The 23,778-nt window shown below is 42.2% G+C and overlaps 1 protein-coding gene across 1 annotated transcript in view; it reads left to right on the top strand.

Moving 5' to 3' along the window:
- The window catches only part of COL19A1 (collagen type XIX alpha 1 chain), a 448,270-nt gene that overhangs the window by 301,895 nt on the left and 122,597 nt on the right, over positions 1-23,778 (top strand). The window contains exon 17 of the mRNA XM_045161980.1: positions 12,512-12,565. Within this exon, the coding sequence (XP_045017915.1) occupies positions 12,512-12,565 (54 nt within the window). The remainder of the gene's footprint in view (positions 1-12,511; positions 12,566-23,778) is intronic.

Below are 23,778 nucleotides of genomic sequence, written 5' to 3'. Positions count from 1 at the left end.
ACACATTCTAACTCTGTATCCCTTTGCCCTTGCTTTACTTTTTGTGATTCATATTGCTATTCAGGATTTATATCTCTACTCATGTAGTTACCAGATTTGCTCAGTACAGCACAGTTACCAGTACAGCACAGTGGTGATGACCACATATGACACAGCCAAGTTTCCTGGATGCAGGAAACATATGACCTCAGGCAACTTGCTCTGTCACTCAGTTATCTCATCTGTAAAACAGATACCTCAAAGATATTTTGAAGACTTTGAAGATTTAATGGATCAATTTGGTTCAGTCACTCAGTCGTGTCCAACGCTTTGTGACCCCATGGACTATGGCACACCACGCTTCCCTGTCTATCACCAACTCCCAGAGTTTGCTCATACTCATGTCCATTGAGTCTGTGATGCCATCCAATCATCTCATCCTCTGTCGTCCCCTTCTCCTCCTGCCCTCAATCTTTCCGAGCATCAGGGTCTTTTCCAATGAGTCAGCTCTTTGCATCAGGTGGCCAAAGTATTGGAGTTTCAGCTTCAATACCAGTCCTTCCAATGAACATCCAGGACTGATCTCCTTTAGAATGGACTGGTTGGATCTCCTTGCAGTCCAAGGGACTCCCAAGAGTCTTCTCCAACTCCACAGTTCAAAAGCATCAATTCTTCAGCGCTCAGCTTTCTTCACAGTCCAGCTCTCCCATCCATACATGACTACTGGAAAAACTATAGTCTTGACTAGCTGGACCTTTGTTGGCAAAGTAATGTCTCTGCTTTTTAATATGCCATCGAGGTTGGTCATAGCTTTTCTTCCAAGGAGCAAATATCTTCTAATTTCATGGCTTCAGTCACCATCTGCAGTGATTTTGGAACCCAAAAAAGCAAAGTCTGTCACTGTTTCCATTGCTTCCCATCTATTTGCCATGAGGTGATGGGACCAGATGCCATGATCTTAGTTTTCTGAATGTTAAGTATTAAGCCAGCTTTTCACTCTGCTCTTTCACTCTCATCAAGAGGCTCTTTAGTTCCTCTTCGCTTTCTGCCATAAGGGTGGTGTCATCTGCATATCTGAGGTTACTGATATTTCTCCTGGCAATCTTGATTCCAGCTTGTGCTTCATCCAGCCCAGCATTTCTCATGATGTACTCTGAATATAAGTTAAATAAGCAAGGTGACAATATACAGCCTTGACGTACTCCTTGCCCAATTTGAAAGCAATCTGTTGTTCCATGTCCAGTTCTAACTGTTACTTCTTGACCTGCATACAGATTTCTCAAGAGTCAAGTAAGGTGGTCTGGTATTACCATCTCTTAAAGAATTTTCCACAGTTTGTTGTGATCTACAGAGTCAAAGTCTTTGGTGTAATCACTAAAGCAGAAGTAGATATTTTTATAGAATTCTTTTGCTTTATCTATGATCCAATGGATGCTGGAAATTTGATCTCTGGTTCCTCTGCCTTTTCTAAATCCAGCTTGGACATTTGGAAGTTAACAGTTCACGTACTGTTAAAGCCTGACTTGGAGAATTTTGAGCATTAGTTTGCTAGTTTGTGAGATGAGTAAAGTTGTGCGGTAGTTTGAGCATTCTTTGGCATTGCCCTTCTTTGGGATTGGAATGAAAACTGACCTTTTCCAGTCCTGTGGCTGGATTTAATGGGTATATAGATGTAAACTGTTTTGAACAATGTCTGGCAGAGAGAAAAAACCTTGTATTATGTATTACTATCAGTGTTCCCACTAGAATAAAAGCTCCATGAAGACAGAATGGATTCGAGGTAATTCCAGAGCACAGAGAAGGATCTGGCCCACAGTAAGAACTCATTAAATGTTTGTTGAATGAATTAATGATTGAATCTGGGCACATGCCAGCTGAGAATGGAAAATAAGCTCTATTACAAAAATGCAGTGAAGAGGTGGCAGGGTGGTGGACTGCACTCCATGGGCCTATAAGGCCTGCACTTGCCCAGCTTAAAGACCAAAGAAAGAGCCAGAGTCAGCAACAGAGGCATTGGTGGTTTAATGGATGGGGAGCTTACATGTCTGAAGCAAGGTCCTGGGGCCATTACCAGTTATGGGGGAATTGATGTCTGAGAGTCAGACACAACTGAGTGATTGAACTGAACTGAACTGAACTGCTGACAGGTGGACTGGTTAGTTACCAGGGAAATCAACAAAGGCCTGTGAGACCCTTAACTGCTCTTGGATAAGAAAAATCACAGCTGGGACCTGGAGCAAGTCTGTAGGAAGGTCAGTCATATCAGTTGATGTAGGTGAAGCAGGCACTGGTCGGGCAGGGGAGGTACAGAGAGCAAGAGAACAGCCATCTTGAATGACCTGACTGCACACAGGTGAGCAAATGACGAGTTAAAAGTTATCAAGTGGTTGAAAAAGCAGAGTTGATTAGGTTTTATGTGTGTATGTATATATATGTATGTATGTATGTACATACTGTGTAGCAGGATGCTTGGGATAAGATGTATCTGGGGTTTCTCCCTGAAGAATACTTCTCTAAAGGGGATGGAATAGTCAAAGGAGAACATAAAAATAATCCAGCAAGTGACCCACCACTGTCTCTTGCAGGGCTAACTGAAGTACCAGCTTTTTCAGGGCACCCTAACATTATTCTGGCGAAAGGTTGGGTCTGAAGGAGAAACTGTGGGAAGGCTGATGGATGAGGTCAGATTCAGAGTTCCCTTTACCCAGTCACATTGGCAAGTGACCTTGGATGCTAGGTTTAAGGAAATGAAAAGAGTATTTAAGAAAAAGCATACCTAGTATTTACATAATGCATTCAGTGTTTGAAGGTCATCAATATGTAGTCCCAATACTTAAGTCGATTATGAAAGAGCAAGTAGTGGTGGACTGGAAAATGCCTTCTGAGCACAGTTGCTTGAAAAGTTGGCAGTAAGTATCAGAGGACACGCATCTGAGTCAGGGCACAAGTGTCCGGGGAAACCATCTCTGTCGGAGGGACTCTAGCCCCTTCTCGTTGCCAAGGGTGTGCAGGTAGCTTTCTCCCCCAACATTTCTGTTCCATCCCAGTGACCCCCACCACACACACTTCCCCTGCCAAACTAAAAGCTGGAGAGAGTTATTGAAGGGTTTGGGAAGGAACTAAAGTCTCACTGTCCCTCCCAGGAACTCCTGAGTTTACCTGCAACAAATGAACAATACTCTCCAAACAGCTTTTGTGAATAACTGTCTCTCTTCTACCTTGAAGGCAAGATCCAGGCCTTAATCATTAATATATTTCCCCTAGTGTTAGTCCGGAGAAGGCAATGGCACCCCACTCCAGTACTCTTGCTTGGAAAATCCCATGGACGGAGGAGCCTGGTGGGCTGCAGTCCATGGGGTTGCTAAGAGTCGGGCACGACTGAGCAACTTCACTTTCACTTTCATGCATTGGAGAAGGAAATGGCAACCCACTCCAGTGTTCTTGCCTGGAGAATCCCAGGGACGGGGGAGCCTGGTGGGCTGCCGTCTATGGGGTCGCACAGAGTCGGACACGACTGAAGTGACTTAGCAGCAGCAGCAGCAGCAGTGCTAGTCACTCAGTTGTGTCTGACTCTTTGTGACCCTACGGACTATAACCCACCAGCCTCCTCTGTCCATGGGATTCTCCAGGCAAGAATACTGGAGTGGGTTGCCATGCCCTCCTCCAGGGAATCTTCCTGACCCAAAGAACAAACCCGGGTCTTCTGCATTGCAGGCAGATTCTTTACTATCTGAACCACGAGGGAACCCCTATTTCCCCCTAGAACAGTATGTAAGTCACAGAACATTTCTACTGAATAAATTTATTCATCTTTTTGATAAGGTTTGAAGTCAATTTAAATTTCTAAATGCAATTTAAGCCATTAAACTCAAATTGGCATATTGAGAATTCTGCAGTGAAAATTCTTGTGTCTCAAAATGGGATGACCCTCATAGTTTCATCTTCTGGATCCTCAGAAGTTCTCTTTGCTTACAGCCAGTTGTTGAATAGCTACAAAATGTATTCCACGAATTTATTTGGTGCTGGTCAATGCAGTCCTTCTCATTGAAGTCCACCCCTGAGGGTACATTTCATATGTTAAAGTGTGCCATCATGTCATGAATGATTTCTTTGTTCCAGTGCTGACTGACAGAGCTGAGTTCCTTCTTATTTAAGGGCTGCGGCTCTGGCCTGACTGAAGTGTGCTGAAGAACCGCATCTTGTTGCTTTCCTGTTAACATTTCTTTTAAATAAGACGCTATTGGTCTATATGCAATTGTTTGTCCCTCTACATGTTTATTTTACCTACAGTAAAATGGGACAGTTCCCTTAATAAAAGTGGAAGATGCCTGAGGCTCTGAGAGTCCTTGGAGATGAGGCTCTCAGAGCATGGCTCTGGGACAAGGAAGGCAGTGTCCAAGCCTGGTTCTTCCCCTCCAGTCTGTGAGCAGCCTGTGTGAACTTCCAGATTTGGGGGAGGAATGTCTCCAGCACCCACCCTCTCACTGCCGCTCAAAGATGATAAAATGTGTCACAGATGGTCAGGAAGCAGTTAAGTCACACCCTACCGCCGCCCCACCTGTGAACTGAGATGAACCAAATGCCTTGGCAGAGATTGGCAATGGTGGGCACAGAAAATAGAGCTCACGATTGGGACTGAAAGAGCTGGTGGTTTGGCAAGATGCTCAGGAGTCCAGACAAGTCTACGTGGAAGCTTGTGGTTGGCCTGCTGGCAACAGGCAGGGGTGCACAGACATCATGGGAGTGGGTGAAGACCAGGAAGACCTAAATTCCAAAAGGCGAAGTAACAAGATATGGGGACATCTGAAGGTCTGGCTTGGTGGTGAGAAAGCAAGAGAACCTGAACAGTTAGAGCAGCAAAGTAACTGAAATTGTAAATGACCAGGATACCACATGCCCCTAAGGAAACCTTAATCCTGAGGATTATGGGTGTTAAGATCAGATACACTAGGGTTGAAATTTTAGCCCCACCAATTAAAAGGAGAGTGATTTGGAGCTCAGTGTTTAACATGTTTCTCTGTGTAAAATGGAAACAGTATCACCCATCCACAGTGGTTTTGGACGGATTAAAGGAAATAACGTAAGGGGCTTCCCAGGTGACGCTAGTGGAAGAACCCGCCTGCCAATGCAGGAGACACAAGAGATGTGGGTTCGATCCCTGGGTTGGGAAGATCACCAGAGAAGGGCATGGCAGTCCACTCAAGTATATTTGCCTGGAGAATCCCACGGATAGAGGAGCTTGGTGGATTATGGTCCATAGGGTCGCAAAGAGTTGGACATGACTAAAGTGACTTAGCATGGATGCATGTGCATAGCACTCAGTGACTGAACCATGGCAAGCGTTTGATCAGCGGTAACCATTTGAAGTGGAGAAGGCAATGGCAAGCCACTCCAGTGCTCTTGCCTAGAAAATCCCATGGATGGAGGAGCCTGGTGGGCTACAGTCCATGGGGTCGCTATGAGTCGGTCGCGACTGAGCGACTTCACTTTCACTTTCACGCAATGGAGAAGGAAATGGCAACCCACTCCAGTGTTCTTGCCTGGAGAATCCCAGGGACAGAGGAGCCTGGTGGGCTGCTGTCTATGGGGTCGCACAGAGTCGGACACGACTGAAGTGACTTAGCAGCAGCAGCAACCATTGAAGACTCATTTGTCATAGACTTCTATGTTTCTTCGTACATGGACAGCTTGAAGCACGCAGGAAAAGTTGATTTGGGTTTCATCCAGTCAGAAGGCTCTTACGAGGTCAGACTTTGACTAACTTATCTACTTGATCAAATTAGTAACACCATAAATACTAAACAGTGACTGTAGACAGCACTGACCTCAGACCAGACCATTTGGCCCAGGCCAATGCTTCAGTGAAGTGTTGTTTACTCAGATTATCATTTATTCAACTGTAGCTGAGGTGGTCGGAGAAGGCAATGGCACCCCACTCCAGTACTCTTGACTGGAAAATCCCATGGACGGAGGAGCCTGGTAGGCTGCAGTCTGTGAGGTCGCTAGAGTCAGACACGACTGAGCGACTTCACTTTCACTTTTCACTTTCATGCATTGGAGAAGGAAATGGCAACCCACTCCAGTGTTCTTGCCTAGAGAATCCCAGGGATGGGGGAGCCTGGTGGGCTGCCGTCTATGGGGTCTCACAGAGTGGGACACGACTGAAGTGACTTAGCAGCAGCAGCAGCTGAGGCGGTTAGCTAATACTGTCACATTTCTATCTTGTTTCTGAAAATCCGGGGAAGAAAGGAAGGAAACAGAGAGATGGGGAAATTGTGACATGATTTAGACATTTTAAGATCCTAACTTAAATGAGAAAAGCAACACTGGGAATAGCACCACAATATGGATTCATCTTTCCTTAGCTCTGAGCCTATATCAGATTCTTTGTTCATGCTGAATTACATCCTCTTTCCATGTCCTTACAAGAGCTACTTGTCTGATCCCTCAAATAATGAGACCTTTATGACTAGCCACGTTGCTGTCTTAGATGTATTTTTAAAGATGTTAAGACATAAAATCCACTTAGGCTATTATGCATTGCTCATACAAGTATTCTCCCATTTTTTCACATATCGTTGATTCCAAAATGTGCTAGTTTTTTACATCAGTCATAAATCTTATTTCCGTTCACAATGTAAAAAAGGAAAACTAAACTTCCAAGATAGCCCGTAATGTTTTCCTGTGTAACTAACACCTCCTTCACAGTTGTGGGTGCCACTCAAGGGCCTGTCTCCTCTTCCTTGACATTTCCTTGGTACCTTGTTCAGGCTGAGCTGATGCCTAGGAGTGTGCTACATACACACGTGGGAATAGGGGAATTCTGGAGAGTAGCCAGCTGCATTAGCAAGACCTGGCAATTTAGAGAGATTACTTATACACGTCTCCTCTGTGGGCTTGAGGTCTGCATGTCGCCCTTTATTTCAGTCTGATTACTTCTGTAACTTATCCTTCTCATCATCATCCTTATCAACAACAAAAACCATCTGTCAGATAAGTACCAGTCATCCGTTATTTGCATTCTTGCCTTCTTAATGCTCTTGGATGTCCAAGTGTTTATAAATCAAGTAGCTAATTTAAGATCCATGTGCTCTCATACTGCAAGTCATCCTGGAAGCATCAGGTTATTTTTACTGTTGAAAATTTGTAGATGTCATTTATTTAAATAGACTTGGATTTTTCCCCCCTCTTCTGCCAATATTGACCCATGCAGCAAATGCAGATGGGTGAAGTCACTTGATAATTCAAGTAAAATCATTCCTTTGTAGAAATCTCCTGTTTAAAAAAAAAATATATATATATATATTGAAATAGAGTATACATTCAGAAAGATGCATGTATCCTGATGATACAAATTTGTTGAGTTTTCACAAAGCACAAACACCCTTGTGACCAGCACATGGTCCAAGAGACAGAACAACAGCATCACCAACCCTGTAAGCCTTCTAATGCTCCTAGTTCCTCCCAACTCCCGCATCAGTGACCTGTTGCAGCTTCTAACAATTTAGATTAGTATTGCCTGCTTTTATTCCCTGTATAAATTGATGAACATTATGTTTACACAATTCAACTGTATCGATGCATGCAATTGTATTCCATTAATTTCCATCACTATATTGTATTACATTGTATGAATAATCTACAATTTACTTTGTCTATTTTTAAATTAAAAAATGGATAATTGGCTAAAGGATGGTAGAAGGACAGGGCAAAAAAGAACTAACATTTATCATTACTATTTTATCAGATATTATAGTAGGACTTTTTGTTGTTAATTGTGGAAAAAAGCAGGTAGCACAAAATTTACCATTTTAACCATTTTCAAGTGTACAGTCCAGTAGTGTTATCACTGTGAAAAGATTTCCAGAACTTTTCATCTTGTAAAACTACAACTCTGTTCCCATTAAATAAGTTCCTATATCCGCCAACCCCCCAGGTCCTGGACAACACCATTCTACATTCTGTTTCTATAAATCTGACAACTCTAAGTACCTCATATGAGTGAATCATACTGTATTTGTCTTTTAGTGACTTTTTTCACTATGTCGGTTTCAGTTAGCATGATGTCATCCAGGTTTGGGCTTCCCTGGTGGCTCAGATGGTAAAGAATCTGCCTGCAGTGCAGGAGACCCAAGTTCAGTCCCTGGATTGGGAAGATCTCCTGAAGAAGGGACTACCAACCCACATAGGATTCTTGCCTGGAGAATTCCATGGACAGAGGAGCCTGGTGGGCTATAGTCCTTGGGGTCGCAAAGAGTCAGATTTGACTGATCGACTAAACACACACACACACACACACATATCAAGGTTTACCCCTGTTGTAGCATGTAACTGAATTCTCTTCCTTACTGAATAATATCCCATTGTCTACACCTCATTTTGTTTTATCTACTCAACGGTCCATGGACGTTTGGATTGGTTCCACCTCTTGGCTATTCTGAATAGTGCTGCTTATGAACATGGGTGTGCAAATACCTCTTCAAGACCCTGATTTTCAGTCTGTTTGGATACAGACCCAGAAGTGAGATTTCTGGATCACATGGTAGTCTTAAGAATCTGCATAGTGTTTTCCATTGCAGTTGCTCCACTGTACAGTTTCACCTGTAGTGATAAGCATTCTGGTGTCTCCAGATCCTTGCCAACACTTATTTTCTGTTTACCATTCCAATGCGTGTTGTGTGGTAGGAGTTTTCCATATGATCTCTTTTTTAATTAACAAATGGGCTACAAAATATAAGCACCAATTTTACAGCGTGACATCTTGACACAATAAGCTTCCATAAGAGAAAAGACTGGGATTCCAATCCAAGTGGTCCTGAAATTGACAGTGAGGTTTTTATTCTTAAAGAGATATGTGATCATAGAACCAACCCAGCACTTCTGTTCTAAGCTATTAGAATGAAGGGCTATATAAGATCACCTGAGTTTGAAATAGGAGATTGAGGCTTAGGACAGGAGTTCTCCAAGTGTAGTCTCCAGGCCATTAGCAGCAGCGTTGCTGGGAACTTGTTATAAATGTGAAGTCCCATCTACTAGGCCTCCTGAGGATTCAAGTAGGCCCCTGAGGATGCTGATATGTGATAAGATTAGAGCACCACTGGGTTTAAATCATTGGACAAACACGGAAACCACTGTCTAATAGCCTTCATACTGTTGCCAAACAGGAAACTTACATGTTGAGCACTTTGAGGTGTCCTGGGCACCTGATATGGCAAATCTGCATTTTATGCTTCATACTCCAAATGCAACCCACTCCAGTATTCTTGCCTGGAAAATCGCGTGGACAGAGGAGCCTGGTAGGCTACAGTCCACGGGGCTGCAAAGAGTAGGACACGACTGAGCAACTTCACTTTCACTCCAATCTTAAGAAAAGTATTGGATTAGTCCAATTGTAATTATGCTGAAACAGTATGTCTCCAACCATTTGGAGATTCAACCAGACTCCGACTGGTCAGAGCTGCTCCTGAGCAAAAGGCCACCTGTTACCAGGTGTCCTGGTCAGTATGGCCATGCCCAGCTCAGCATTTATCTGTTTTTTGCCAGGATTTTCATCCCAATCCACATCCGAGTCTACATTCTTGTCTCACTTTACAAGGGGTCTAGAGTGAGCCCTGTAATGAAGGGCCTGACATAAGACGGAAGTTGAAACAAATACACAAAAATGGTTCCTCCACCCTCATCAGGGGGGTACTCCTAGCCCCAGCCCCAGAATATGGAATCTAAAAAAGCCAAACTCACAGAAGCAGAGACAGGATTTTGGCCGCCAGAGGCTGAGGGCGGGCAAAGTGCACAAACTTCCAGCCAGAAGATGAGCATGTTTGGGGAAATTATAATGTACAGCATGGTGACCGTAGTTAACAATACTGTGTTTATATGTGAAAGTTGCTGAGAGAGTAGATTTTAAATATTCTCAACACACACACACACAAATGATAATTATGTAGTGCGATGGAAGTATTCACTAACTTTTTTCATAATATAGAAGTGGATGAGGTCATCAGTTTGTACACATGAAACTTATACAATAGTACATGTCAGGTGCTGCTGCTAAGTTGCTTCAGTCGTGTCCGACTCTGTGCGGTCAGGTATGTCGCAGTAAAGCTGGAAAAGAAAATGTTCAAGTCTGCTTCGGGATGTTACTAGAAATTCAAACATTTAAACTGCATATACGTGCTGGCTGAAGTTGCTGTGTATAATATGTTCTGATAATTTGACAGTCCTCAAAAACCGGGGTCCTTGACCCCTGTTTGGGGAGCTGGGCGTCACAGCAGGAGGTGAGTGGTGGGTAAGCCAGCGGAGCTCATCAGCCACTTGCCGTGGCTTCCCATTTCTCGCATCACTGCCTCAACTATCCTGCCCCCCATCCCCATCTGGGGAAAAATTGACTTCCATGACACTGGTCTCTGGTGCCAGAAAGATTGGGGACCCCTGCTCAAAAACATTTTGCCTGCTTGTCCACTCTTAGCAAGGAGACGTGAAGAGAATCAGCATTCCCCCGTGCTCCTCCAGAGACACACTGCGCACTCCGATAATTGCAAGGCCCACTTGAATGATGGTGTAAATCAGCAGTGATGAATTAGAATTCAAAAGCTTGCCCATACCATATGGAATCGTGAATGCTTTTTCCTCCTCTCCCTAAGCCATGCGGATGCTGTGTTACAGTATCCGAAAGTTGGTTTATCTTCAACATGAACTCTGGGGTAAAAGATCATCAGTAGCTTCGTTTTCCCCACTTCCTGCCCCAAGCAACATATATACCTCCTTAAGGAAAACAGACTGCACCAGAAGTTGGTCCTGTGGATTTAACTTACCTCAACCTAAAAGAAAGAACTAATCACCTCCTTCCATGTCACTGATTTTGTTTCTTTGTGCTCTCGTGAATTAATAAACTACAGCGCTTCCACTTTCTAAGTCAACTTTTTATCGTTAATTAATCCTCAGGGGCTGATTGACTTGCATATACTAAAAGCTGCAATATATTGATTTTCAGAATGTGTAAACTGCAAGACTAGTAAAGTATGAACATATGTATAACTTTCATTCAGTATACAGAATATTATATATTTATTCCAATCTTGCAAACCCTAAAAAGAACTCCAGGGTTCAGAACTCTAAAACAGAAGGTACATGAAAATACTAATAATTATATTTCTGGTTTTAATAAAATTATTAAAAAATCTGCTCTGTAGATGTTAACCAGGATTTTTTTTTTTTTTCTGAAAAAAACTGCTATCATTAGAGTCTTTGATAATAGGAACTTAACTTGCCTTCAGCATTCCCCATGCAATCGCAGTGTCTTATGTGCTAACCTACCTTCCAAAGTTTGCTCTGATGCTTCAGCTTATCTTGGATTTCTTACCCCACTCCAAGCCTAGTTGAAGACCAAAGAAATCAGGAAACCTTGCCTGATGCTTTCAGAGTAAGAAAGTTAATCAGTGAAATTGGGCCTTTCTCACAATTCTGTGAGAGCTTGTGCTCACAATTCTCCTCAAAAAGAGTTGAAAGATCACTAATACTTTTACCTTTGAAATGGCAAGCCTTTATATGTATTAACATACTACCAATATGGTAATAAAATGAAGTTATTAATAACAATGAAAGAGAATGATCATATTTAGAAACCATACATAGAAATGCTTCTCATTCAAAATGTATGCTTTCCATACCTAAGCTTGCTTCCTTCTATTAGAAAGGAAAAAAAAAAATAAGAAAATAAGTGTATAATAAATAAATGCTCTTCAAATGATATAAAAAATACAGATACTTAGAACTGTCATTCTGACTCTCGCTATTGTAATTTAGCTAGTTGTAAACTTGGCGAGTTAATGAAGATTAATAAGCAAGGAGTGAACATTTTAGTTCACTTATAAAACAGCTTAGCCATCCAAAGGGAAGAAAAGACCTAGGTAATTTGCTTTGCACAATGTATATAATTATAATATACCTTTGTGAAGTGCTTTTCAAACTTTAGTGAACATGAGAATTACCTGAAGTGTTGTTTTTTGTTTTTTGTTTTTTTTTAATGCAGATTCATGGATCCCTTCCCCAGAGATTCTAAACTAGTAATTCCAGGCTGGGGCTCAGAAAAAATATATTTTGAATACTTAATCTCACCCTTAGGAAATTCCTTTAAAATTGAAATTCAGATCACTCTCTGAAAATACCAATTTAAGGTGACAAATGCGTTGATTATTGCACCTGAACCCATTGAATTATCAAATAAAATGCTAATCTTAGCCAACCTTTCAGATATTTTATATTACTTTGCTAGAGAGTCAAGGTAGACAGCCTTTAAAGGGCTGCTAATAAGAGTCACGATTTATGCATTCCCGGCCCTATTGTTCTTATCTTCGTTGTTAAGAATTGTCCCATAGCTTTTAGACTTCACCGACCTTTAAAGGTCATGTGGACTTGGGATTGTTTTTTAACTTTGAGTTAATTTTTACTGTCTTTGAACTTCCATTTAATACTGTCTCATCTTAAAATAAAATGGAATCACAGTATTTATTATCTGTTTCTCTTTGGTTTCCAGGGAAGACGAGGAAAACCAGGGCCTCCAGGAAAACCAGGGCCTCCAGGACCACCTGTGAGTAGACAGTAGCATGTTTCATCAAAGCCTCTCTGTATGTCTGTGTGTTCATCTACAGGTCACTTTAGTCCCCTGTAGATAATAATTTCCATCTCTCCACTGTTTAACATGGTCGTGTTCCCTATGCCTTTCAACGTCACAAACAAGAGGTCAGGGAGGCTGGACGCTGGCTGTCCTGGCTCCCACCCACCTCATTCCTGGATGTGAGTAAGTACACCGCCTGCACGGGTGACCCAAGCCAAGACCCGGATCAGCGAATCCCGTGCTGGACCCACCTGAGCCCCGTCTCCTCAGTGTCTTAACATCCAGCCTAGTGGTCAGTTAGGTATCTGTGGAAGTTTGCCCACCTTTCTTGATACACCTGCATTGCCAGTAAAATTTCATAGAATGTTCTTGCTAAAGATAGCTATAAAGATCTCATAGCCAGTTATCTGATCTTGTCCTTTATCCCAAGCTTCTTACAAGAAATACTCCATCTCTTGTGCTCCTGCTCACTCTCCAACTCCCTAGAGTCTGGTTTGTGTCCAAGCTACTGCATTGCCCTGCATCCTCTATGGTCACCAGTGTGTCTGAGTCACAAGATTCCCTGGACACTTTCAAGGCTTCACTTTATTTCACTGCTGAATGGGCTTCCCTGATGCCTCAGCGGATTAAGAATCCACCTACAATGCAGGAGACACAAGGGATGCAGGTTCGATCCCTGAGTTGGGAAGATCCCCTGGAGGAGGAAATGGAAATCCATTCCAGTATTCTTGCCTGAAAATTCCCATGGACAGAGGAGCCTGGCAGGCAACAGTCCCAAGAGTCGCAAAGAGTTGGACATAACTGAGCAACTAAACACATGACACGATACACACATAGGAATTGACACTGTTGACTTGTCATCCTTGAAACTCTCCATTCTCTTGGTTCATTGATGCAGATATCTTTCTATCTTTGGATCCATCCTTTTGGTCTCCTTTCTTAAAGCTGTTCCCTCTTCCCTTATTTCTGTGTGGTATGGTTTAAAGAATCCCAGTCTTCTCTTTCCACCCAGACATCCTCCTGAGTTCCAGACTCCTACACCCGACCACCTGCTCAGTATCTGTACTTGGAAGTCTCCTGCATGCTACAAACGTTGTCTGTCCAAAGCTAAACTCTAAAATGATCCTAGATATTTGCTGTCTCTCTCTATGTCCACATCCAAATAGTTCCTAAATCATGTGAATTCTATGTCCTAGTAGCTCTCATTCTTCATGCCACTACCTTATTTAGGCCTGTGTCAACCTGTGTCTGTTTCTATAGCCTTCTCCCGGCTGATCTCTTGGCCTCTACTTTCTACAAGTGGAGTCATATTTTAAATCATAACTCTGATTGTGTAGGTCTTTGGTTGAAAACTCTTTAATAATATCCCTTTCCTTCTAGATGGATTCCACACTTTCTACAGACCATTCTAACCCCTTCAGAGTTTGCCCTTTGCCTCTCTTTGTCTATCCTTCTCTGTGCCCTTCCTACGTTTGCAACTTATAGTGTCATCTTTATTTACAACCTCAAAATGCCATGGGTTGTGAATGCTCTCCCTGAGGTCCAGGTGAGCTCCCCCACCTGTCGGGCTCTGCTCAGTCCCCAGATCTCCCATGTAGCCCTTTCAGGTGTTTTCAGCACATGAGGGTCATCTTCCATGATGCTATGAGCTTAAACCTCCTACAGAGAGAGCACATTGTTTTGTAACTCAACTCTTATTTTTCTTATCTTTCTGGCCACTGCCAGTGAATTTATTTTGAACCTCTCAGTTCAGTACAGTCGCTCAGTCGTGTCCGACTCTTTGCGACCCCATGAATCGCAGCATGCCAGGCCTCCCTGTCCATCACCAACTCCCAGAGTTCACTCAGACTCATGTCCATAGAGTTGGTGATGCCATCCAGCCATCTCATCCTCTGTCTTCCCCTTCTCCTCCTGAGCCCAATCCTTCCCAGCATCATAGTCTTTTCCAATAAGTCAACTCTTTGCATGAGGTAGCCAAAATATTGGAGTTTCAGCTTTAGCATCAGTCCTTCCAATGAACACCCAGGACTGATCTCCTTTAGATTGGACTGGTTGGATCTCCTTGCAGTCCAAGGGACTCTCAAGAGTCTTCTCCAACACCGCAGTTCAAAAGCATCAATTCTTCGGCACTCAGCTTTCTTGACAGTCCAACTCTCACATCCATACATGACCACAGGAAAAACCATAGCCTTGATTAGACCAACCTTTGTTGGCAAAGTAATGTCTCTGCTTTTTAATATGCTGTCTAGGTTGGTCATAACTTTCCTTCCAAGGAGCAAGCATCTTTTAATTTCATGGCTGCAGTCACCATCTGCAGTGGTTTTGGAGCCCCAAAAAATCAAGTCTGACACTGTTTCCACTGTTTCCCCATCTATTTCCCATGAAGTGATGGGACCAGATGCCATCATCTTCGTTTTCTGAACGTTAAGCTTTAAGGCAACTTTTTCACTCTCCTCTTTCACTTTCATCAAGAGGCTTTTGAGTTCCTCTTCACTTTCTGCCATAAGGGTGGTGTCATCTGCATATCTGAGGTTATTGATATTTCTCCTGGCAATCTTGATTCCAGCTTGTGCTTCTTCCAGCTCACCGTTTCTCATGATGTACTCTGCATAGAAGTTAAATAAGCAGGGTGACAATATACAGCCTTGACGTACTCCTTTTCCTATTTGGAACCAGTCTGTTGTTCCATGTCCAGTTCTAACTGTTGCTTCCTGACCTGCATATAGGTTTCTCAAGAGGCAGGTCCGATGGTCTGGTATTCCCATCTCTTGAACAGTTTTCCACAGTGTATTGTGATCCACACAGTCAAAGGCTTTGGCATAGTCAATAGAGTAGAAGTAGATGTTTTTCTGGAACTCTCTTCCCTTTTCGATGATCCAGCAGATGTTGGCAATTTGATCTCTGGTTCCTCTGCCTTTCCTAAAACCAGCTTGAACATCTGGAAGTTCATGGTTCATGTATTGCTGAAGCCTGGCTTGGAGAATTTTGAGCATTACTTTACTAGCATGTGAGATGAGTGCAATTGTACGGTAGTTTAAGCATTGTTTGGCATTGCCTTTCTTTGGGATTGGAATGAAAACTGACCTTTTCCAGTCCTGTGGCCACTGCTGAGTTTTCCAAATTTGCTGGCATATTGAAGCATAATTGTGTAACACAGTTTCTGGCATGTATCATGTGACTATTAATTATTCAATGAATGAGTCAACAAATGAATGTACTTTGTAGATGAGAAAATGAAGATGATGAATTGAGTCTCTTTTTAAAGACCAGAAGCATCTGTACCACCACTAGAGGGCTCTAGACTAGACCTCCTAGTAGTCACTTAGGGTGTGGTCATGTGCCAAAAATGAACAAGATTGCCACTCTATCCTGGTTTCATTTCATCCATTTAGCCATTCAAGTAAATTGTTCTCTTAGCAATGTACTGGTGTCAGTTGATATTGTTATGAAAGAAGTGTGGTGGGGGAAGGGGGGAGACATAAATTGGGCATCCTGGAATCCAGTCTTTAAAGGAATCAGCTTTGTTATTCCAAATTTTCTAGCAAAAGAGGACACATTGTAAGATTTTCCGTAATTGTCTCCTGCTATAAACAAGAAAAGCTGGTACAAGCTAACAGGCAAGATTAGACCATCACATAGTTTTCTAAATGTATGACACTGCTTTCAAGACAAGATAATTGTTGTCTCAAAGGAGGAATTTGAATGATGAAGGTCTTTATGACAAGCTTGCCAAATGTCTAGGACAGAAGAGGATTATACCAAATCCTGGAATGAGTTCTCAGCTATAGATCAAATGACTTTACTGGAGAATTTAGAAGATTAAGGAACATGCAGCCATATTAAAGTTTATAATATTCAATTCCACAGGTTTTATTTTATTGTCAGAGTGTTTGGGAGAGAGAGGTAGTTATTTTATTTCAAGTGTTAGATTTAGAATATAAACTCAGCTATGGGTCTGATACAAAGTGTTCATTAAATCCTGAGTACATGGTATTTGAAAGAAAAATGGTTTACTATATTTTATAATATAAGAAAATATCAATTTGTTAAGCTGCAAAATAAAGGAGAAGAATCTATGCCCCCCAAAAGGTTTTTATTTACAGTTAGCTTTTGTTTTAAAAGTATTAGACTATACCATCAGCTCATTTTTGTTTAAGAATTGTGGTTCATGGAAACTCTTTGTCTTTTGTCTTGTTTTGTTTTAATTGGAGGATAATCGGTTTATAATGTTGTGTTGGTTTCTGCCATACAATTCACAACATGAATTTAATTCTAGGATAACTCCTCTAGTTGATTAAAATATCTTTTCTCTAATACAAGTATTATCAAAACTGTATCTTGGGGTGCATTTTTTATCAGCTTTTGAATTTTTAAATAATTTAAATTATTTACATGGTTGGTTGAATTGATGTCATGCATGCCACCATACTGTAAAAATTCCCATGAAGCACCTGGTCATTCTTGCAGGAATTAGTTAAGAGCAGCATTGAAAATAGAGGTGAAATATCTGGCTCCCAATATTTTTATATGCCATCTTCATGTTTAATTTTTCTATGCCATCTTCATGTTTAATTTTTCTATGCCATCTTCATGTTTAATTTTTCTAAACATAATGTACTCTAGCAAGAGGACTTTTATTTCCCAACTGGTTAGAAATGATTAGAGTTTTCCCAAATCAGTCCTTTCATGATCATATTAACTAATATTTTCAGGAAATGAGCTTATAAAAAATTAACCTGTCCCTAATTCACATTGTGTAATAGTTTCACAAACTATTAAACATTTATTTAAGGCCTACTCTGTGCCTAACACCCTGTTAAGAGCTGGATTTGCAAAAATGGATATGATACGGTCCTTGCCCTTCACGTATTTAGGTTTAGCTCACAGAAAATTGGACTAGAGGAAGAAAACTTAGAAACGATAATGCCAAGGTGGTTTCTTTCTGGAACTGACAACTGAGGCATAAAGGTTGAGCCTTACAAACATGGAGGAACTCCTGCTCATCACGACGACATGGGTAAACTTGGAGGATGTTATGCTGGGTGAAATAAGCCAGTCACCAAAACAAGGACTACCTTATTCCACTTTTTGAGATTTCTGAAATGGTCAGACTTGTAGAAGCAGAGATACAGTAGTGGCTGCCAGGGCTGAGGAGTGGGGGTACTGGGGAGTTGTTATTCACTGAGTATAAAGTTTCAGTTTTGTGAGATGATTACTTACTTTCCAGAGATCCATTATACAGCATGGTGCCTATAGCTAGTGATATAGTAGTGTGCGTTTCAAAACTTGTTAAGAAGGCAGATTTCACATTAAGTGTTTTTACCACATACACACGCATGCCCACACACAAGGGCCACAAGGAAATCCTGCAAGGTGCTGAAAATATCAGTTACCTTGGTTGTGGGGATTGGATCACAGGTATTTGCATCTGTCCAAATTCAACACATTGTACCCATTAAATATGTGCAAGTCTTTGTATATCAATTATGCTCCCCAGATGGTGTCAGTGGTAAAGAATCCGCCTGAAAGTGCAAGAGATGCAAAAGATGCAGGTTTAATCCTTGGATTGGAAAGCTCCCCTGGAGTAGGAGGTAGCAACCACTCCAGTATCCTTGTCTGGAAAATTCCATAGACAGAGGAGCCTGGCAGGCTACAGTCCACTGGGGCACTAAGAGTTGGACACAACTGAGCACCTGAGCACACACACAGCAGATATCTCTACAAAGCTGTTTCTATTAATATTAAAATTGTGGAGATTTGTCCAGTAAAGCAAGTAGAAGGGAAGAGGAGAGCGAGCTGGGTGCAGCTGACAGAGGGAAGTAGCCTTAACAGAAGCACAGGTGCTGAGCCCCAGGGAGCCGGGCAGGTGTGGCCCCAACACTGACAGGTCGGGTCCAGCCTGGGAAGTGTCTTGGCAGACCTGCTGTGAGTGCCACAAGTCCCCGGAAGCCAGGAGGAGTCTGTGGGAGCTCTGAGTGGAGAGTCACAGGCACAGGTTTCTTGATAGATGACTCCAGTGGGAAAGTGGTTGGATTATTGAGAAAGTGAGATCCTTTGCAGCTCTCAAAGGACTTCCTGTTTAAAAGGCCAGCAGAGTATTTTTTATCTCTATCAGTGCATCCCGTACAGTCATTTGTATTTTATTACCACTTACATATAACTTCTTCAGGGGATGTTCCCAACCCAGGGATCGAACCCAGGTCTCCTGCATTGCAGGCAGATTCCTTACCAGCTGAGCCACAAGGGAAGCCCAAAAATGCTGGAGTGGGTAGCCTATCCCTTCTCCAGGGGATCTTCCTGACCTAGGAATTGAACTGGGGTCTCCCGCATTGGAGGTGAATTCTTTACCAACTAAGCTATCAGGGAAGCACTGTGGCTCAGCTGGTAAAGAATCTGCCTGCAATGCGGGAGACCTGGGTTTGATCTCTGGGTTGGGAAGATCCCCTGGAGAAGGGAAAGGCTACCCACTCCAGTATTCTGGCCTGGAGAATTCCATGGACCATATTCCATGGAGTCGCAAAGAGTCGGACACAACTGAGTGACGTTCACTTTCACATATAGCTTAAGAGATGTCCCCCTTTACCTGTGAGCACTTTTAGATCAAAATGTTTTTCATTTATTTGTCCTTTTCCATGTTGTACTGTATGTGGTTTGAACCCCACTTCATAGCAGGAAGGAAGGTAACACAAGAAAGAAGGGAAGGTTCATAGAGCCAAGACCCTTCTGACTGAGACTGGGAGATGGCGTCTGATTCACCCTGCTGGCTGCCATGAGATTCCTAAAGTGCATGTTACAGGGTCTTATGACAGTGTGAAATAGAAAAACTAGTAACTCTCTCTTATCGAACAATAATCAAATAATATGCAGTGTCCCTCAAATGAGTGAATAGTGTAGTATACAATTTTAGCACATGTGTTTGAGCAACTAGCCTTCAGAAAAGTTAGGGGAAATTGTTTTATTGATTTATTCTGATCAGTGTGAATGCCTGAAAAGAACCAAGAAATAGGAGTTTTCAGGAGGCATGAACCCTTGGATAACAGCATGCTTTGCTCAGTTTCTTCAAGAAAATGTTTTTCCCTCCAAGGCTTTAGGAGATGTTCCCTAAATCTTCCCTAAATCAGATATAGTGTTGTTATTCAGGGGAGTGTCAAAGAAGATATTAGAAAATTAAAGAAAGAAATCTTGAATGGCCTGAAGCATCTCATATAATTAAAATGTTTTAACCAACCATTCTATTTTTGATTCTTTGTTCTGAGGCCAAATTTGTGTTTTTTCACTTTCTTAAGAAACTTATCTTTTTACAAAAAATAATTCCCCACCACTTTGTGTGTGTGGAAGGACAACCTTTTTCACCATAAGAAAGTACATTTCCTAGGGGAAAAAATTCTAATAAAGGAATATTTACTAAAAGTAGATTTTTTGAACTAATGTTATTAGATTTTCTTTCATCAAAAAAAGATTATTGTTTCATCAAAGTCATGTGTATTACTCCAAGTTAGCTTTCCATACTTAATAGCAATTTTTTTTTCTCTTTGAGGAAGCTTTAGTTGAAGTTTACATGCATGTAATCTGCATATAATAAAATTATTCTCAATTGGAATGCTGGTAATTGAGGAGCAACTGACTCTTAGAGTTGGCAACAACCCTTTATGATGAACATACCTTTTATAAAATGTTGGTCCAGTTTCCTGTTAGTAAGCAAAGCTGATCTTTCCTATACAAAGGAAAGCTCCCAAATTCCCCCAAGTGACTTCTCTCATCTTAGTTTAAATGAATATTCTTCACTGGAGGGAAACCAGTATGCTGCAATGTCTTGGATTGGTGCGTGTGTGTGTGTTAGTTGCTTAGTTGTGTCCGACTCTTTCCAACCCCATAGACTGTAGCCCACCACGCCCCTCCGTCCATGGGATTCTCCAGGCAAGAACACTGGAGTGGGTTGCCATTTCCTTCTCCACTAAGATGATGATTGAAAGCGGGTTTTCAGAGAGGACGCACGAGACCCTTAAGCATCTGCCTGGGGAAGGAAAGAGCAGAAACCCGAGGAAACAGTTCTAAAGACAGAGCAAGGTGAGTCGGGACAGACAGTCAGAGCACTAGCTCTGTGTTCCGTGCTCCACTGCCCGTGCCTTGTCTTCGCAACTCTTGTGAGAGCGTAAGCGATGCTCGTTTTACAGTGGGGTAAAGGAGGCTTAGAGGCATCAAGTAACTTGACTGGGACGGCTCAAGTGTAAGTGGTGGTTTAGTCACTAAGTCATGTCCAACTCTTTTGCGACCCCAGCCTGTAACCCACCTGGTATGTCTGTCCGTGGGATCTCCCAGGCAAGAATACTGGGGTGGGCTGCCATTTCCTTCTCCAGGAGATCTTCCCCAAGTATAAGTGGGCATTGAAACCCAGGAATGGATCCCTAAACCTCCCTTTATTCTGCTAGATCCCAAGTGTGAAAGATAAGATTCTGCACTGCAGCTGGACTAGGGTCAGCCTTACTTAGGCAAACCCAGAACAGGACTTGATGTTCCCACGTGAAAGCCCAGCACTGCAGTGCCTTGGGATCGAGTAGATGTTCCGGGACATTTCATCGGACGTTTCCAGGTCTCCGCTTCCTTTTCCCTAAACTTGAAATGATAGCACTTTCTTCATCTGCCTCTCACAGTTGCTGCGAGAGTCGCCTGCCATGTATGTGAAAGAACTTTTTGGAAATGTAAATCTCTATCTAACTATACCCTAAATACACTCATATTATTTTGAACTTTTCTGTTCAAAATCCAGTTAACCCAAACTGAAATGTCTGTCAGTGAATTGCTCAAGTGCAAGACTGCATGCTCTGTAAATGAGTATGTAATAGCCTGTCTGCGTGTATAAACCTGCTCCTGAAGACACACACACACGTTACTCCCATCAGGCGATGCTATCAGCACATCGACAGGGATGTCTTCTTCTCCCCTGGTTTATTTTGTGGGACCGACGTCCTCATGGACTTGCTCATCTCTGGTGAGCTGCTGAATTTTATTAGATGTCATGTTCTCTAAGTCCTGGCCATCTTCACTTACTCTCCCCCCCAAAAAAAAAATTTCTTTGTCTTTCAAGCCTTCCAGTCGTCTGAGCAGCATAAAGAATGGAAAATAGTGGCCTTGTGTTAGGATGATGCTTGGAGAGTCTCAGGACGTAAAATGCCTTAGTTTATTTCCAAGTACTCTGGGTTTTTGTTCCCTTAGAAGTAAGAGCAGAGGAGCTGGCAGTGAGGCACAGCAGAGCATTTAACTAATGAGCCATTAAAAGCCGTATATCTGAGCCCACCCTTCTGACATTTGCCTCACTTCTCATTCATCATCACTGTAAACATGTTTGTTAAAAACTGCAATAATTTGAAAATGTGTTATTATTCCTCTCGGTTGCAGGCAGAGCTCTTGATTTCTTTTCTTTTTTTTTTTTTCTGGTATTGTCTTTGTGCATTGTTTCATTGTTGTGGTAAGAGAATTGAGCAGTGGGCTCACATGTGTCACATTTCAGCACAGCGATTTATTTGAAAAGAGAAATTCACGTAATTTGTAACACGGGGCAGCAGCTCCCTCTACTGTTTCCACTGGAAGAGCTCTAGGAAAAGAATGTTGAGCCAATGTCTGGAAACTGTTCAGTGTATGAGGCTTAATTATAAAGCTGCATGATTTTCAAACTTTATTTTCAGGGTTTTGTTACATCTTATGCTTATCCTATATTTTAAATACAAATACCAGTTCATCAGGCCTTCCCAGGTGGCGCTACTGCTAAAGAACCTGCCTGCCAATGCCTGAGACATAAGAGACCCAGGTTCCATCCCTGGGTTGGGAAGATCCCCTGGAGGAGGGCATGGCAACCCACTCCAGTATTCTTGCCTGGAGAATCCCCATGGACAGAGGAGCCTGGTGCACCACAGTCCATAGGGTCGCAAAGAGTTGGGTATGGCTGAAGTCACTGAGCATGCACCAGTTCATCAACAGTCATTTTCAATGTCAACTTGATGCCCTCTTGAAGTGAAAGCCCCTAGCTCATGGATCTCTAAAATGCTGACCTATTGTAGCATGCTTATAAAACTCCAGCGTGAGTTTTGTGGGAGCTGACTCCAGTGGAATTTATGTTTTTTTACTAAAGCAACAGTATGATTTAAAACATATACAACTGTGTTGTTTTTATTTTCATTTTAACTTCAGTGTAGAACTTATTTCACCTTTAGGATATGAGTCCTAGCTCAGTCCTGAAGGCTAATGGTCACACAGCACTTGTTGTTCAGTCGCTCAGTCGTGTCCAACTCTTTGCTACCATGGACTGCAGCACTCCAGGCCTCCCTGTCCTTCACTATCTCCCGCAGTTTACTCAAACTCATGTCCATTAGTTGGTGCTGCCAGCCAACCACCTCATCCTCTGTCGTCCCCTTCTGCTCCTGCCTTTAGTCTTTCCCAGCATCAGGGTCTTTTCCAATGAGTCAGCTCTTCGCATCATGTGGCCACAGGATTGGAGCTTCAGATTCAGCATCAGTGCTTGTAATGAATATTCAGGATTGATTTCCTTTAGGATTGACTGGTTTGATATCCTTGCAGTCCAAGGAACTCTCAAGAGTATTGCCTAACACCACAGTTTGAAAACATCTATTCTTCGGCACTCAGCCTTCTTTATGGTCCAACTCTCACATCCATGTATGACTCCTGGAAAAACCATAGCTTTAACTATATGGACCTTTGTTGATAAAGTAATGTCTCTGTTTAATATGCTGTCTAGGTTTGTCGTAGCTTTTCTTCCAAGGAGCAAGTGTCTTTTAATTTCATGACTGCAGTTACCACCTCCTGTACAATGTTCAAACCTCTGTCCAAGGTTCTTCAGGCACTCTATCAAATCTAATCTTTCGAACATGGTTAAAGGAGTAAATGTAGGGTGTGAAATTGAATTCATTTATCCAACAAATATTTATTGATCATCTACCAATGTGTTAATCACTATTACAAACCTTGAGGATACACTTTTAAAAACAAAAATGTAGCAACAAACAAATCCAAGGCCTCCACATTTAGTAACTTACCCTCTAGCACGTGGGTGGGATGGAAGATGATTAAGAGACAATTCCATAGGTAGACAAAGCAATGTCAGCTTAATATGCGGTGCTGCAGGAAATAAACAGGGTAATGTGCAAGTGGTTTGGAAGGAAGAGGCGTTGCTC

The sequence above is a fragment of the Bubalus bubalis genome, chromosome 10 (genome assembly GCF_019923935.1).
Source record: "Bubalus bubalis isolate 160015118507 breed Murrah chromosome 10, NDDB_SH_1, whole genome shotgun sequence".
NCBI lineage: Eukaryota > Metazoa > Chordata > Mammalia > Artiodactyla > Bovidae > Bubalus > Bubalus bubalis.
This window is presented reverse-complemented; position numbering and strand designations above follow the sequence as displayed.